Source organism: Bombina bombina, chromosome 5 (genome assembly GCF_027579735.1).
Source record: "Bombina bombina isolate aBomBom1 chromosome 5, aBomBom1.pri, whole genome shotgun sequence".
Lineage (NCBI taxonomy): Eukaryota > Metazoa > Chordata > Amphibia > Anura > Bombinatoridae > Bombina > Bombina bombina.
In genome coordinates, this window is record NC_069503.1 from 940976692 (window position 1) to 940992372 (window position 15681).

At 38.4% G+C, this 15681-nt stretch overlaps 2 protein-coding genes across 3 annotated transcripts in view; one reads left to right on the top strand and one right to left on the bottom strand.

Annotated features, from left to right (window-relative positions):
* The window catches only part of JPH1 (junctophilin 1), a 401933-nt gene extending 389866 nt beyond the window's left edge, over positions 1 to 12067 (bottom strand). Inside the window, exon 1 of the mRNA XM_053715136.1 lies at positions 11510 to 12067. Coding sequence (XP_053571111.1) covers positions 11510 to 11888 — 379 coding nt within the window. The 5' untranslated portion in view covers positions 11889 to 12067. The remainder of the gene's footprint in view (positions 1 to 11509) is intronic.
* Positions 11402 to 15681, top strand: part of GDAP1 (ganglioside induced differentiation associated protein 1) — a 220462-nt gene continuing 216182 nt past the window's right edge. The window contains exon 1 of one of the 2 annotated variants that reach the window (XM_053715139.1): positions 11402 to 11467. The gene's annotated coding sequence lies outside the window, so the exon portion shown is untranslated. Of the gene's footprint in view, positions 11468 to 12155; positions 12172 to 15681 lie in introns of those variants that run through there. The other variant, XM_053715138.1, reaches the window with a different exon arrangement.

Below are 15681 nucleotides of genomic sequence, written 5' to 3' on the forward strand. Positions count from 1 at the left end.
CGCCTGTGTAACAAGATGGACAGAGCTGAGATCTGTCCCTTTAATGAGCTAGCCGATAAACCCTTTTCTAAACCTTCTTGTAGAAAAGACAATATCCTAGGAATCCTAACCTTACTCCAGGAGTAATCTTTGGATTCACACCAGTATAGGTATTTACGCCATATTTTATGGTAAATCTTTCTGGTAACAGGCTTCCTAGCCTGTATCAGGGTATCAATAACCGACTCAGAAAAACCACGTTTTGATAAAATCAAGCGTTCAATTTCCAAGCAGTCAGCTTCAGAGAAGTTAGACTTTGATGATTGAATGGACCCTGAATCAGAAGGTCCTGTCTTAGAGGTAGAGACCAAGGCGGACAGGATGACATGTCCACTAGATCTGCATACCAAGTCCTGCGCGGCCATGCAGGCGCTATTAGAATCACTGATGCTCTCTCCTGTTTGATTTTGGCAATCAATCGAGGAAGCAGTGGGAAGGGTGGAAACACATAAGCCATCCTGAAGTTCCAAGGTGCTGTCAAAGCATCTATCAGAACCGCTCCCGGATCCCTGGATCTGGATCCGTAGCGAGGAAGTTTGGCGTTCTGGCGAGACGCCATGAGATCTATCTCTGGTTTGCCCCAACGTTGAAGTATTTGGGCAAAGACCTCCGGATGAAGTTCCCACTCCCCCGGATGAAGAGTCTGGCGACTCAAGAAATCCGCCTCCCAGTTCTCCACTCCCGGGATGTGGATTGCTGACAAGTGGCAAGAGTGAGACTCTGCCCAGCGAAATATCTTTGATACTTCTATCATTGCTAGGGAGCTTCTTGTCCCTCCTTGATGGTTGATGTAAGCTACAGTCGTGATGTTGTCCGACTGAAACCTGATGAACCCCCGAGTCTTTAACTGGGGCCAAGATAGAAGGGCATTGAGAACTGCTCTCAATTCCAGAATGTTTATTGGCAGGAGACTTTCCTCCTGACTCCATTGTCCCTGAGCCTTCAGAGAATTCCAGACAGCGCCCCAACCTAGAAGGCTGGCGTCTGTTGTTACAATTGTCCAGTCCGGCCTGCTGAACGGCATCCCCCTGGACAGATGTGGCCGAGAAAGCCACCATAGAAGAGAGTTTCTGGTCTTTTGATCCAGATTCAGAGTGGGGGACAAATCTGAGTAATCCCCATTCCACTGACTCAGCATGCACAATTGCAGCGGTCTGAGATGTAGGCTTGCAAAGGGAACTATGTCCATTGCTGCTACCATTAAGCCGATCACCTCCATGCATTGAGCTACTGACGGGAGTTGAATGGAATGAAGGACACGGCATGCATTTAGAAGCTTTGTTAATCTGTCTTCTGTCAGATAAATCCTCATTTCTACAGAATCTATAAGAGTCCCCAAGAATGGAACTCTTGTGAGAGGAAAGAGAGAACTCTTCTTTTCGTTCACTTTCCATCCATGCGACCTTAGAAATGCCAGAACTAACTCTGTATGAGACTTGGCAGTTTGAAAGCTTGAAGCTTGTATCAGAATGTCGTCTAGGTACGGAGCTACCGAAATTCCTCGCGGTCTTAGTACCGCCAGAAGGGCACCCAGAACCTTTGTAAAGATTCTTGGAGCCGTAGCCAATCCGAATGGAAGGGCTACAAACTGGTAATGCCTGTTTAAGAAGGCAAACCTTAGATACCGGTAATGATCTTTGTGAATCGGTATGTGAAGGTAAGCATCCTTTAAATCCACTGTGGTCATGTACTGACCCTCTTGGATCATGGGTAAGATTGTCCGAATAATTTCCATTTTGAACGATGGAACTCTTAGGAATTTGTTTAGGATCTTTAAATCCAAGATTGGCCTGAAAGTTCCCTCTTTTTTGGGAACCACAAACAGGTTTGAGTAAAACCCTTGTCCTTGTTCCGACCGCGGAACCGGATGGATCACTCCCATTAATAATAGATCTTGTACACAGCGTAGAAACGCGTCCTTCTTTATTTGGTTTGTGGACAACCTTGACAGATGAAATCTCCCTTTTGGGGGAGAGAATTTGAAGTCTAGAAGGTATCCCTGAGATATGATCTCTAGCGCCCAGGGATCCTGGACATCTCTTGCCCAAGCCTGGGCGAAGAGAGAGAGTCTGCCCCCCACTAGATCCGGTCCCGGATCGGGGGCCCTCGGTTCATGCTGTCTTTGAGGCAGCAGCAGGTTTACTGGCCTGCTTGCCCTTGTTCCAGGACTGGTTAGGCTTCCAGCCTTGTCTGTAACGAGCAACAGTTCCTCCCTGTTTTGGTGCAGTGGAGGTTGGCGCTGCTCCTGCTTTGAAATTCCGAAAGGGACGAAAATTAGACTGTCTAGCCTTAGCTTTGGCTTTGTCTTGAGGTAGAGCGTGGCCCTTACCTCCTGTAATGTCAGCAATAATTTCTTTCAAACCGGGCCCAAATAAAGTTTGCCCCTTGAAAGGTATATTAAGTAATTTGGACTTAGAAGTTACATCAGCCGACCAGGATTTTAGCCACAGCGCCCTGCGTGCCTGAATGGCGAATCCTGAATTCTTAGCCGTAAGTTTGGTTAAATGTACTACGGCCTCCGAAATGAATGAATTAGCTAGTTTAAGGACTCTAAGCCTGTCCGTAATGTCGTCCAGCGTAGCTGAACTAAGGTTCTCTTCTAGAGACTCAATCCAAAATGCTGCCGCAGCCGTGATCGGCGCGATGCATGCAAGGGGTTGTAATATAAAACCTTGTTGAACAAACATTTTCTTAAGGTAACCCTCTAATTTTTTATCCATAGGATCTGAAAAAGCACAGCTATCCTCCACCGGGATAGTGGTACGCTTAGCTAAAGTAGAAACTGCTCCCTCCACCTTAGGGACCGTTTGCCATAAGTCCCGTGTGGTGGCGTCTATTGGAAACATCTTTCTAAATATTGGAGGGGGTGAGAACGGCACACCGGGTCTATCCCACTCCTTAGTAACAATTTCAGTTAATCTCTTAGGTATAGGAAAAACGTCAGTACTCGCCGGTACCGCAAAGTATTTATCCAACCTACACATTTTCTCTGGTATTGCAACAGCGTTACAATCGTTGAGAGCTGCTAAGACCTCCCCTAGTAATACACGGAGGTTTTCCAATTTAAATTTAAAATTTGAAATATCTGAATCCAATCTGTTTGGATCAGAACCGTCACCTACAGAATGAAGCTCTCCGTCCTCATGCTCTGCAAGCTGTGACGCAGTATCAGACATGGCCCTAGAATTATCAGCGCACTCTGTTCTCACCCCAGAGTGATCACGCTTGCCTCTTAGTTCTGGTAATTTAGCCAAAACTTCAGTCATAACAGTAGCCATATCTTGTAATGTTATCTGTAATGGCTGCCCAGATGTACTAGGCGCCATAATATCACGCACCTCCCGGGCGGGAGATGCAGGTACTGACACGTGAGGCGAGTTAGTCGGCATAACTCTCCCCTCGCTGTTTGGTGAAATTTGTTCAATTTGTACAGATTGGCTTTTATTTAAGGTAGCATCAATACAGCTAGTACATAAAATTCTATTGGGCTCCACCTTGGCATTGGAACAAATGACACAGGTATCTTCCTCTGAATCAGACATGTTTAACACACTAGCAATAAACATGCAACTCGGTTACAATTTTATTTAATAAAAACGTACTGTGCCTCAAAAGCACTAAACGATTAAATGACAGTTGAAATAATGAACTGAAAAACAGTTATAGCATCACTCTTAACAAACAACACAACTTTTTAGCAAAGGTTTGTTCCCATTAGTAAAATAACACTAATTAAATTTTAAACATAAAAATTACAGAGCAACGTTTTAAATCACAGTCACTATATAAATCTCACAGCTCTGCGGAGAGAATCTACTTCCCTTCAAAGAAGTTTGAAGACCCCTGAGTTCTGTCAGAGATGAACCGGATCATGCAGAAAATATAAATGTAACTGACTGAAAATTTTTTGATGCGTAGCAAAGAGCGCCAAAAAAACGGCCCCTCCCCCTCACACACAGCAGTGAGAGAGAAACGAAACTGTCATAAGCAAAACAAGCAAACTGCCAAGTGGAAAAATAATGCCCAAATATTTATTCACTCAGTACCTCAGAAATGCAAACGATTCTACATTCCAGCAAAAACGTTTAACATGAATTAAATACCTATTAAAAGGTTTAATGTACTTTTACAGAGTAATTCCGGTGAAATACCATCCCCAGAATACTGAAGTGTAGAGTATACATACATGTCATTATAACGGTATAGCAGGATTTTCTCATCAATTCCATTCAGAAAATAAAAACTGCTACATACCTCAATGCAGATTCAACTGCCCGCTGTCCCCTGATCTGAAGCTTTTACCTCCCTCAGATGGCCGAGAAACAGCAATATGATCTTAACTACTCCGGTTAAAATCATAAGAAAAACTCTGGTAGATTCTTCTTCAAACTCTGCCAGAGAAGTAATAACACGCTCCGGTGCTATTGTAAAATAACAAACTTTTGATTGAAGTTATAAAAACTAAGTATAATCACCATAGTCCTCTCACACCTCCTATCTAGTCTTTGGGTGCAAGAGAATGACTGGAGGTGACGTAGAGGGGAGGAGCTATATAGCAACTCTGCTGGGTGAATCCTCTTGCACTTCCTGTAGGGGAGCAGATAATATCCCAGAAGTAATGATGACCCGTGGACTGATCACACATAACAGAAGAAAATATTACTTGGTTTGGTACATCACACAGAAGGCACAAAATTGGATGCTCACAAAGATAAAGCTCAGAAGTTCCCAAAACAAGCTGAACCTGTAGCCCCTGAGTGCTCAGGAACCAAGTTAATATATAAATAAGGTAAAATGAATCACCTGCTATGCCATGGATCAGAGATGTATCTACATCTCACTGGGCCCAATGGCAAAAGCTATGATTGGACTCTCCATTTCAGTAGGGCCTTCCTGGCTGTTTGTAATCAGCATAAGGTGAGCCATCAGCCACATAGGAGGAGCTGCTTCCCTCAAACTGTGAATCATCCTTCCCTCTTGATTAGTCTGCCCCAGAGGATATGCACTTCCTGTACAAATATGGTGGGGTGGCCATCTTGAACACTCTGCCAACATATGGTAAAGGCAAATCATTATATTTTGCTTAACCTGTGAGTAATGCTTTGCTTTGCGATGGACACAAAGAGGGGGCAGACATGATGTGGGTGGAGCTCTGGCCTCAGCAAACCTCCTGCTAATTACAAGTCCAAATAAGCCCTTTAGTGATGTGGGTCCACTCTCAATTGAGACATCTGAGACCCAGTAGTTATACTCCTGCCAAGGATTAATTAACCTACACATCTCCAAAACTCATCAAAATGAATACAGGAAACTTATAATTAGTATACTGTTCCTCCAAATGACAAGGAATACATTATCTAGTACAATCATATAAGATATAAAAAAACAATGTGGAAAAGTGTTTCCCAAACTAACTGATCTTTATATTTCCTGCTTCTTTGCTTAGACTGTGTTTGCTATGACAGGTAACCCCAGTAGCACAGGAGAATCTGCAGTTATCTAAGAATAGATACAAGGGATGGTGGGGGGGAGTGTGCTTCTGATCAGTGGGTCAAAATCTCTCTGTCCTGGTGGCAATGGGCTTGGGGGAAAAAATATTTTTTTTTCAAAATACAATACATGTCAACATAGTTTTAAAAAGAATAAAAGGGTCAGTAAATTCAAAATAAAACTTTTGTGATTCAGATAGAGAATGCAATTGTAACTTCTATTATCAAATTTGCTTAGTTCTCATGGTATCATTTGTTGGAGAATTAACCTATGTATGTTTTATAGAGCAGAAATCAATAAGAAAAGTTCCTGGCAACAGATCTCCATATGAGGACAAACCACGAAGCCCATAGTCACAGGGGTGCCTTTGTTCTCAGGAGCGGAAATGCCTTCTAGAAGCAAGCTAATAATTGGTGGCTTCTTGTCATTGGCTCATTTAATATATTCCCCTGGCTCCCAGTAGTGCACTGCTACTCTTTTTATAAACAATACCAAGAGAATGGAGCAAATTTGATAAAGCAGTTAGAATAGAAAGTTGTTTAAAATGGTATGCTCTATATGAATTATGAAGGAAACACTTGGGGGTTTTAAAAAATCATATATAGTAATGTTACAAAAATATATAATTTACACAAACTAGTTCCTAAATGTTTACATTTATTTTTGAGTTTTAGTGGTCAATTATTTTTATTTAACATATTTTTAACTGATTATACCCAACATTTCTGAAAACTTGATATTTAAACATTTTTACAAATAAACCTTTGTTAACCCTTTCGTGACAGGGTTAAAGTGTCTACATCGGAACACCTGTTCCGATGTAGACAAATTGAAACTACGCGATCGTGCATACGATCGCGAGATTTCAATTATTGGATCGCATCTGGGGGGCGTCCCTACAACCCTAGGAACGCCCTCCAGACCGCGATCAAGTCCTTGAAGCGCAGAAGGCTTCAGGACAGCCGTTTGATATGACGTTCTATTCCGTCATAACGGCTTTAAAGCCCAGTGTAAATATGACGGAATAGAACGGCATAACGGCGTTAAAAGGTTAATAGTGTTGTTGTTTTTTGTTTTTAAAAAGTATTAATTCTTAATCTTAATTCTTCAAAACCTCACTAAACATTAAAGTCAAATTGCAAGAAACTGAAATATATTGTAATTTAGATGCTATTGGATACTAAAGAGATAATAAGATAATCAAAGATATAAAGTGTTTTACTTCATATTTTGGTTTTCTAGAAAATATGTAAGTATGTTTAAAAAGGGACATTTTAGCGCAAACATGAGCGTTCTAATTTGTTAGAACATGCACTGTTGACACTCCAACGATGTGGGCCTGAAGATCTAAAAGTTCACCGGCATGGTGAGAAATCTTGCCATATCTTTGGAAGTTTTCTTTTGAGCATTATTTTGCAAAGAAGGAAGTCGTCTCTTCTTCACATCCAGAACTCCTCATAGAGAGCTAAACAATTCTCAAGAAAAAAAATTGCTGCATAAGCAGTTTTTTTCAAATTGGCCACACTGCCCGCTGAATAGTGCAGGAAACATAAAACTGCTCATGCAGTGGGCAGTCAATGAGGGGGGTAAGATCACCAATTTGGGGAATAAGTTATACGTAAAAAGTGAGTAAAACCAATAAAATAGCAATTATTATACTATGCTGGTCTTTAAACATTAAATAGTGTATTTTAAGAAAAAAACATTGTTTACTGTCTCTTTAAACTTTGACAATAACACAAGTTGTTTAGTTTTTTTGCAATTGAAATTCTAATTATATATTATGTAGACACACATGGCTAGACAAATATCACTATTGCTTACAAATAAGGGAAAAAGTCACCAGGTCAGAAAGAAAAGTTACTAGTCCACATATTAAAATCAGGCAAAATACTAATTCCTTATTTTTCCCTTGCAACTCCTGATAGATAGATAGATAGATAGATAGATAGATAGATAGATAGATAGAGATAGATAGATAGATAGATAGATAGATAGATAGATAGATAGATAGATAGATAGATAGATAGATAGATAGATAGATAGATAGATAGATAGATAGATAGATAGATAGATAGATAGATAGACAGATATTAAAGTGAATGTAAATTTTGATGCTAAAGTGCCTGGGTTTTCAAACTTCGATTAAAAACAGGGGCACTTTAATTCATCAAAATCTACATTTCACTCCTGTTGTGAAAAAAAACTTACCTTTTAAACTTCACAGCAGCTCCAGCTTCCTCCACCCATTTCAAAGCCTCTTCCTGGGTCTAAAATGAGGCATCAGGCTTCCTCCAATTACAGCGTTGAATCAGACACTGATTCCCCCGGGGGTGAAGCTGTGATTGGAGGATGACCTATCAATCATTTCTGACATCAGAAATGGCTTGTGAGACCGGAGGAAGCTGGAGCTACTGTGAAGTTTAAAAGGTAAGTATTTTTCACAACAGGAGTGAAATGTAAATTTTGATGAATTAAAGTGCCCCTGTTTCTAATCGAAGTTTTAAAAAACGGGCACCAACATTTACATTCACTTTAAGGGTTCGTACTTTTCATGGTCTTATCTAAAAAGTAATTTACAGTATCTTAATTATTTTCCATGTGAAACACAAACTATATACTGTATTATGGTATAGTTCATTACTTTCTTTATAATGCTTAATCTGGTGCCCCAATTAATTACAAAGTTAAAACAATGTTTGGTATGTGAATATGACCATATGTTTTTGTATACTTCCTTGTGGCAACAGAATCTCCTCTGTAAATCACATTTGATCCACTTTTACTTTGCCTCATTTACAGGCTTCTAATGCCACTATATAAAATACTACCATTTCATAGGAATTTTTATGTTGCCCTTTCAGCCCTGTTGAAATAGATCTCATTAAGCATAAAACTGCATAAAGTTATGATTAAGTGTTCAGCTGCTCTGGATTCACAGAAACATGATCACATTCCACCTGTTAGAATACAAGCACTAAAGAATACATTATTTTGTATAAGTGTTTCAGGGTTTAATATGTGCGTTTTTCATTGACTGGATATGAGGCAGATTTAAATAATTTTCCTAGTTGTAAAACTAATTTGGGTAGATAAGACAAAAGATCAAAGTCAGCATTTATGTTTGGCAACTGGAGCTGAGATTATAGTGGGGACTGATTTATGTTGTAAAACAGGCTGGAACATTTTAAGGCTGTTCTATTTCAGGAACTACTTACAGGATAGTCACTTCATAGCAGGACAATTATTTTATTCAATTAAAAAAGGAAACAGCTTTAAAAAAAATACATCATTTACTTTAGATTATATATTTTATTTATATTAAAAACCAAACAAAAAAATGTTAACATGCTAAATTATGACTAAAAAGTATGTTAGACACACATAGAATGGTAATAATATATAAATGTATATTAATCAGGAAGCTGGATTTTTTCGGAGAAAAGGAAAAGAGGAAAGTTGGGCCCTCATAAAAAAATAGATTATACAAAAAAGTATAGTTTAAAGTTAAATTTTAGGATTCTTGACTTCTTTATTCACAGATTGTACTGTATACACTATTGTTTTATAAAATATTGAGGTGTTAGGATGAAATAGATTTACTGCATAAGTCCAAAAAAAAAAATATCTAGTAATCGTCTGAACACTAAGAATCTTTGTAAAGTATAATGTGTTTCTAAGTAAATCCCTCAGTGTGACTTCTAAGATTCTAAATTTCTGTCCATCCCCGAATAGTGCTGTGCATTCTTTAGGAAGAAGCTATAAATAAGGAGGAAGAAAAAAAATGACACAGTTGGGAAATTCATTAACCTTCCCTGTAAACCCCTAGCTCACAAAGAGGGCTGCAACACACCCTATAATAGCAAAGGGGTTAAATAACTGGACAAAAATCCATGGACAGCTGGTAACATGGCTGGATTTAAGTATATGATGTCCCAAGACAAAGGTTATATAGACACACTATAGCAAGGGTGGAACCACCATTAGAAGGGATTTAGGCCGCTCCAACACACAACTGTTCACCGGCAGGTTGGTCGCCGGATACTGACGTCATCAGCGGTGACTCCAAGTTTCGGCAAGGCGCTAAACCTCTGATCAGGGCACCACCCTGTATATGCCAACGTTCAAAATTAGAGAAACAGTTGCACACCAGAAGATTTAAAATAAAATCAGGCATTTATTTCATCCATTAAAAAAGTTGAGAAACAGACATGGGCTTAACGTCTTACGCGTTTCTCTCCCCCTGGTAGCGCTTCATCATAGACTGAGAGCTCATCCACCTCTAATTTTTTTCATAGGGCAAACAATCATCTTATTGGCATAATAGCACACCTTTAAAAAAATAAAATAATGAAACCTATAAAAAACATTACAATGATGTCCAAAAATTATTATTATTATTATTATCAGGTATTTGTAGAGCGCCAGCAGATTCCGCAGCATATATATATATATATATATATATATATATATATATATATATATATATATATAAACACATATGTTATTATGTCATGTTATTTTGTTTAAGACTGTGTTTATTTTTATATAAATAAAAATTTCTGGACATCACTGTAATGTTTTTCTAGGGTTCATTAGTTGTGTGGGGTTTTTTTTAAAGAAAATGCGGTCCAGAATTTGCATTTCGGTGCATCACTACCTGATTTTATTTTAAATCCACTGGTGTGCAGCTGTTTCTCCAATGTTGAACTGTGGAAGCACCATTGTTGCAACAGGTGCAGTGACACCGGGGCCCAATTGCTTGAAGGCCTATAGCAGCCAGTATATTCATAGGTGTGTGCAGAATATGTACAAACTAATGCAGGGGGGCGGGTTATGTGTGCACATTACAGGTCCTTCTATCTATCTACTCAAAATCAGTTTACAGAGCAGCATGTATATTATTATTATTATTGGCTATCCAAAAAGATTATTGCACCAGGGCCCACCTTTGAGTAGGCCCTCTACTGCCCCGTGGCAAATAAAATAGCATATAAACCCACTTCTTCAGGCCTATAGAACCCTTTAGTTAATTTGTTTTAACATGTAAATGAAGTTAAAACTGTACAGCCCCAGCTTACTATTGCCACCTACTCTAAAAAGCAGGACCAACTAATTCATCAGCCTGCTTATTTGTCTTTATTATTATTTATAATTACTTTTAGGAGTACCTGTTGGTGCATTACAAATAAATAATATTAATACTAGTCATAAGTCTAATAATGTTGATGTTAATGTTTATGTTCCCTTTATGTTATCTAAAACATAAAATGTAGAAAAAATATATGTTGCATTATATTATAGCTTCTCATTCTTAAGGGTTCTGTTCTGTGTCCTAAACTCTAGTAGCAGACTACTGGTTAGTGGCTATCACTATACATGTACATGGTGCATAAGGCAACTGGAGGACACTGACAGGCTTTACCAGAAGGGAAACTACTAAAATAAAAGGTACTTGTAATAGTACTATGGTTTATGGAACTACCATTTATCCTATTAAAAAAAGGTACACCCTTCATTAGCAAGTCCTCTGACAGCTTAGAAAACTAACATTTATATGGCTGATTTACAAATAAGATAACTCCCCATCACTGCTTCAAATTGGTTGCAATGATATATGGACTGGATTACAAAGTTTTATCCGATCACCTAAACTGGTGCCCTTCTGAAAGAAATCCGCCCACAGGCAGATGCTTCTTTTGCTTAGTGGCAATGTCACTGCTATCTGTTGGACGGTATCATACAACACACTGTACACATAAAAGACATTAACACGAATACAACGAGTAGCACGTGGATCTGACAGATAAAAACTAAAGGATTCCTTTCGTTGCATCACAAGCATGCATGACAAATACAAAGTACCCCAGGCGACAGTGCGGGGTATGACAGATTGACAGCATCCCTAGGCGCACGATTTTACTGGAAACCAGGACAGGTGATTCAGAATGTAGTTTTTAAACTACCACAAGTGACTCACCTCCATCCCCATAGGTCTCAATGCCATATCCATCCTGTAGCCCGTTACTCCAGGTGCCCTCGTACCTTGCAGGTGTGCTGAGGCTCTGCCGGACCCCATAGCGCCCTTTAAAGCCGTGGGACCACTCGCCCCTGTACATCCACCTGCCTTTAGTCTCCACTCCTAACCCGTGTCGCTTGCCCTGTGCCCAGTAACCCTGGTAGATATTGCCACTGGGCCAGGTGTAAGCCCCTACTACCTCAAAACCATGAGACCAGGATCCTGAGTATTCCCCCTGCCCCTTGGGGCCAGTGCAGATACCGTGACCGTGTGCTTTGCCATCTTCCCAGCCACCGCAATAAGTGCCGCCATCGTCGAAGTCGAACCGTCCGCCCGTCATTCAAGTAAGAGGAGGAAAGTGGGGTCTGGGGCAGGGGGCTAAATCAGTGCAGGCTGCTTCCCTCCTATCCCGTGGCAGAGGGTTAGTATCTCGGGGCAGAGCAGCACTAGGAGAGGGGGGAGCAGTGATCAGTGCTGCCTGCAGTACAGTTTGTATAGCCCTGGCAAATCCTATATCGCTTCTCTGTCAACTACAAGCTCCCAGCTCCAAACCACTCCCCCGCCTCTCTACACTGTACTCACTTAAAGGTGGATTAGTTTACTTGCTTCCCAGCTGCTTGAAGGTAAGTTAAAGTTTAAACAAATTGAAGAGAAAGATAAAAAAAATAAAGAAAATTGATGCAAACTGAATTCAATATATTTTTTTGTAAATGAAGTCAATACACTATTTGTAAGAAAAGTGATTTATAATGGTTAATATCATAACCATCGAGGTATGTATGTCTGTGTATAATATACTGTATACATTTTTTTCTATGACTATGAGAGCATGTATAGATGATGGATCAAAAAATAATAAATATGTCTATGTCTGAAGAAATGTATCCTTTAGGTTACAAGAGCTTTAAGGCATACAGTATTAGATATTTATTTGGGCTCAGGTAGAATGATCAAATAATCTTCCCTAGATACATAATACAGCATAAAACAAATGCATAAAGTCAAGTTAAATCTGCAAATCACTCCCATAATTCTGAAATATTGTAGATTTTCAAGTTTTAAAAGAAAATGAACACCTTGTAATTACAAGCCATCTCTGTTGTGTTACACACACACTCAACCTCACGCAGAGGCTACACACAACCCCTAGGAACAAGGTACACAATTTACAATGCCAAGGCATGCAGTCATAAATGACAGTAAACATCAAAGTACCACAGTCCCAAAACCAAATATCTATTAGGGTAAGTCCCCTTGGTCAGACAGAGACAGTATTTTTATTTGGTGGAAACAGATAAACTTAATATATAATGTGCCAGTGATCATTTACCACTCATGTAGTGAATATAGCCATTTAAGGTTGTCAGTGTCATGGTTAGTAATGTAATTTATCCTTCACAATTCAACAAATTTAGCCTGTTGTGTGAGAGGGTAACACCTTTAAATCAAATTACAGAACAGACAAGACACAAATATATATCGACATGATTAGCTAAGACATGCGTTTCATTGTTAACCTCCTTAAAGGGACAGTATACACCAGAATTTCTATTCGTTAAGTAAAAAAGAGCAAAAGCACTACACAAATAAGAGAGGAATGCTCAGTTAAATGTCCAAATTAGATAAATAATTCAAATTAAATAATGTCACTGTATTTTTCTATATATGTGTGCATTAATACGCAGATATGTATTTTTAATTGTATGCAGACATATCATTTGAATTGGTATATATATATATATATATATATATATATATATATATATATATATATATATATACAGGTAGCCCTCAGTTTACGCCGGGGTTAGGTTCCAGAAGGAATGGTTGTAAATCGAAACCGTTGTAAATTGAAACCCAGTTTATAATGTAAGTCAATGGGAAGTGAGGGAGTTAGGTTCCAGGCCCCTCTCAAAATTGTCATAAGTAACACCTAATACATTACTTTTAAAGCTTTGAAATGAAGACTTTGAAATGAAGACTAAATGCTAAACAGCATTAGACACAGAATATATCATTAAACTAAGTTAAATGAACAAAAACATTTGCTAAAACAGCATTATAAACCTAATAAAAATCACACAACACAGACTTTACTTGCATTTTTTTGCAAACAGTTCTTTCTCTGCATTCCAATCTGGATGGATTTATAGACAGGAAGATCTTGTTCCTTTGAAAGCTGCTCGATAGCTCAGGTCTAGCTAGCTACACTGATTAATTTCAGCCTGCTTGTGTGCTTGGCTTGCATATCTTTGCTGCAACACAAGCAGACAGCTCCACCTACTGGCTATTTTAATTAATGCACTGCTTCTCAATGCTTTTCAATAACAGTCACATGACTGAAAAAAAGGTTGTTATTCTGAAACGGTGCAAATTGAACCGTTGTAAACCGAGGGCCGCCTGTATATACCTTATGAGCTAGAGTGCTTGTGCATAGAAACATACAAGTTACAAATATAGTCTAAACCCATAGACGGGTAAGGACTAAAAGAATGCACTTATGTAGCACTTCAATTCCTGAAAGGAGAGTTGTAAATTGAAATGAAAACTTCAATAATTACCCATCAAAGCCAGTGGTTTGAAAAGAAGAATTAAAATATAACTTTTATTAAAACTAAACTGGATAAAAATATATAATGTGTGAGTGTGTGCACTTTAAAAACACATAACAACTCGACAAATAATAAGAGTGGCTTGAAATTACTTGAGAGTAAATTGGTTAGGACCTGCAGTCATGCAGTGATATACTAGTATTGGTATAGTAAGTGTGTCAGATTATATCTGTCCTTTTATCCATCAGAATGGCGCACCTGCATGAAAGTCAAAATTCCTTCATGCTATTAAAGTTATATGAAATTAAGAGACCATATAAAAAATAGGTGGTGTAGGGTAGAAAATTGTAGGTAAACTTATATCTATATGTAGATATTGATTTCTATCTCATATTAGTTTCCTTGGATGTTACAACTATCCCACCATAGTAGTAGTTAGTAGTATATGCACTTATTTCTCAGAGAAGTAATTTTAAATATTGTGATAGATTACACTTGTCTAAGGGGATACCATAGGGGGTGGACTTCTCTAATCATTTGTATATCATGCTGCGGTGCTTGGTGTACTTAGAAATAACTGAATTGAAAAAATAGTAATAAGAGTCTATATTTTAATCAATAATAATGTTTCTCTTTTATTAATTCTAAACTCTAATAACTTTACTCAAAGTTCTCACTGATGGATGATTCCTCTTATAATTAAGAGAATTATATTTAGTGGCATATGTTATTATACTGGATTAATTTTGCTGCTATATCTAATAGCCTTATACATTAATTAAATTGCTAATATTGCGTATATGATCGTTCACCAATTGCATATATTGATGCACGACTTTTGGTTACTGGTGTCACTGTTTATGCTGTAATATTGCAGGTATAATAATATGGCTTATAGGAGACACATTCGTCAAGTTTGCTTCACCCTGCTAGTTAGCCTTTACAATGTGCGGTATTCGTTTGGAGTGTGAAGGATGTGCTGTTATAGGTGTTTTACCCACTATTGTTCTCCAAATTACATATCACAGTACTATTAATAGCGTGTACTGTACATATAAATTTCTAATGTTATCCTTGTAATTCTGGACAGCCCACACACATCCACATATATCTGCAATTAGCCGTTTAGATTATCAACTTTGTGAGACACACGCACAGCTATCATGTATGCTTCTCTCAATAGCTGATCCTAGATATATACAGCGTTCAGTTTTGGTTTAAGGGAAGCACTGTTGTAGATATTGTGCTCACTATTTGGCTCCGAGTTTGCAAATCGTAGTACTTTTAAATAAAGTTTTTTTTTTCAAAAATACATTCCCCGTGCTCTATTGATAATTCCTAACAGTCCACATATATGCACACATGCCTGTAAATGGGCATTTAAACTTATCAGTTATACATACTTATTTAGCTGTTATTAAGGCTAAAAGCAGCCAAAATGAGCACCTAGCCGTTAAGGCTGTTATACTTTGTCAAATAACTAGCCCCCAGTATATGCCACTATCACTGTGAACCAATACTAATGAGGTCCTAAATTTCAACAAGTTGCCACTGTTTAAATAAATAAATTCGAGTAAGTTA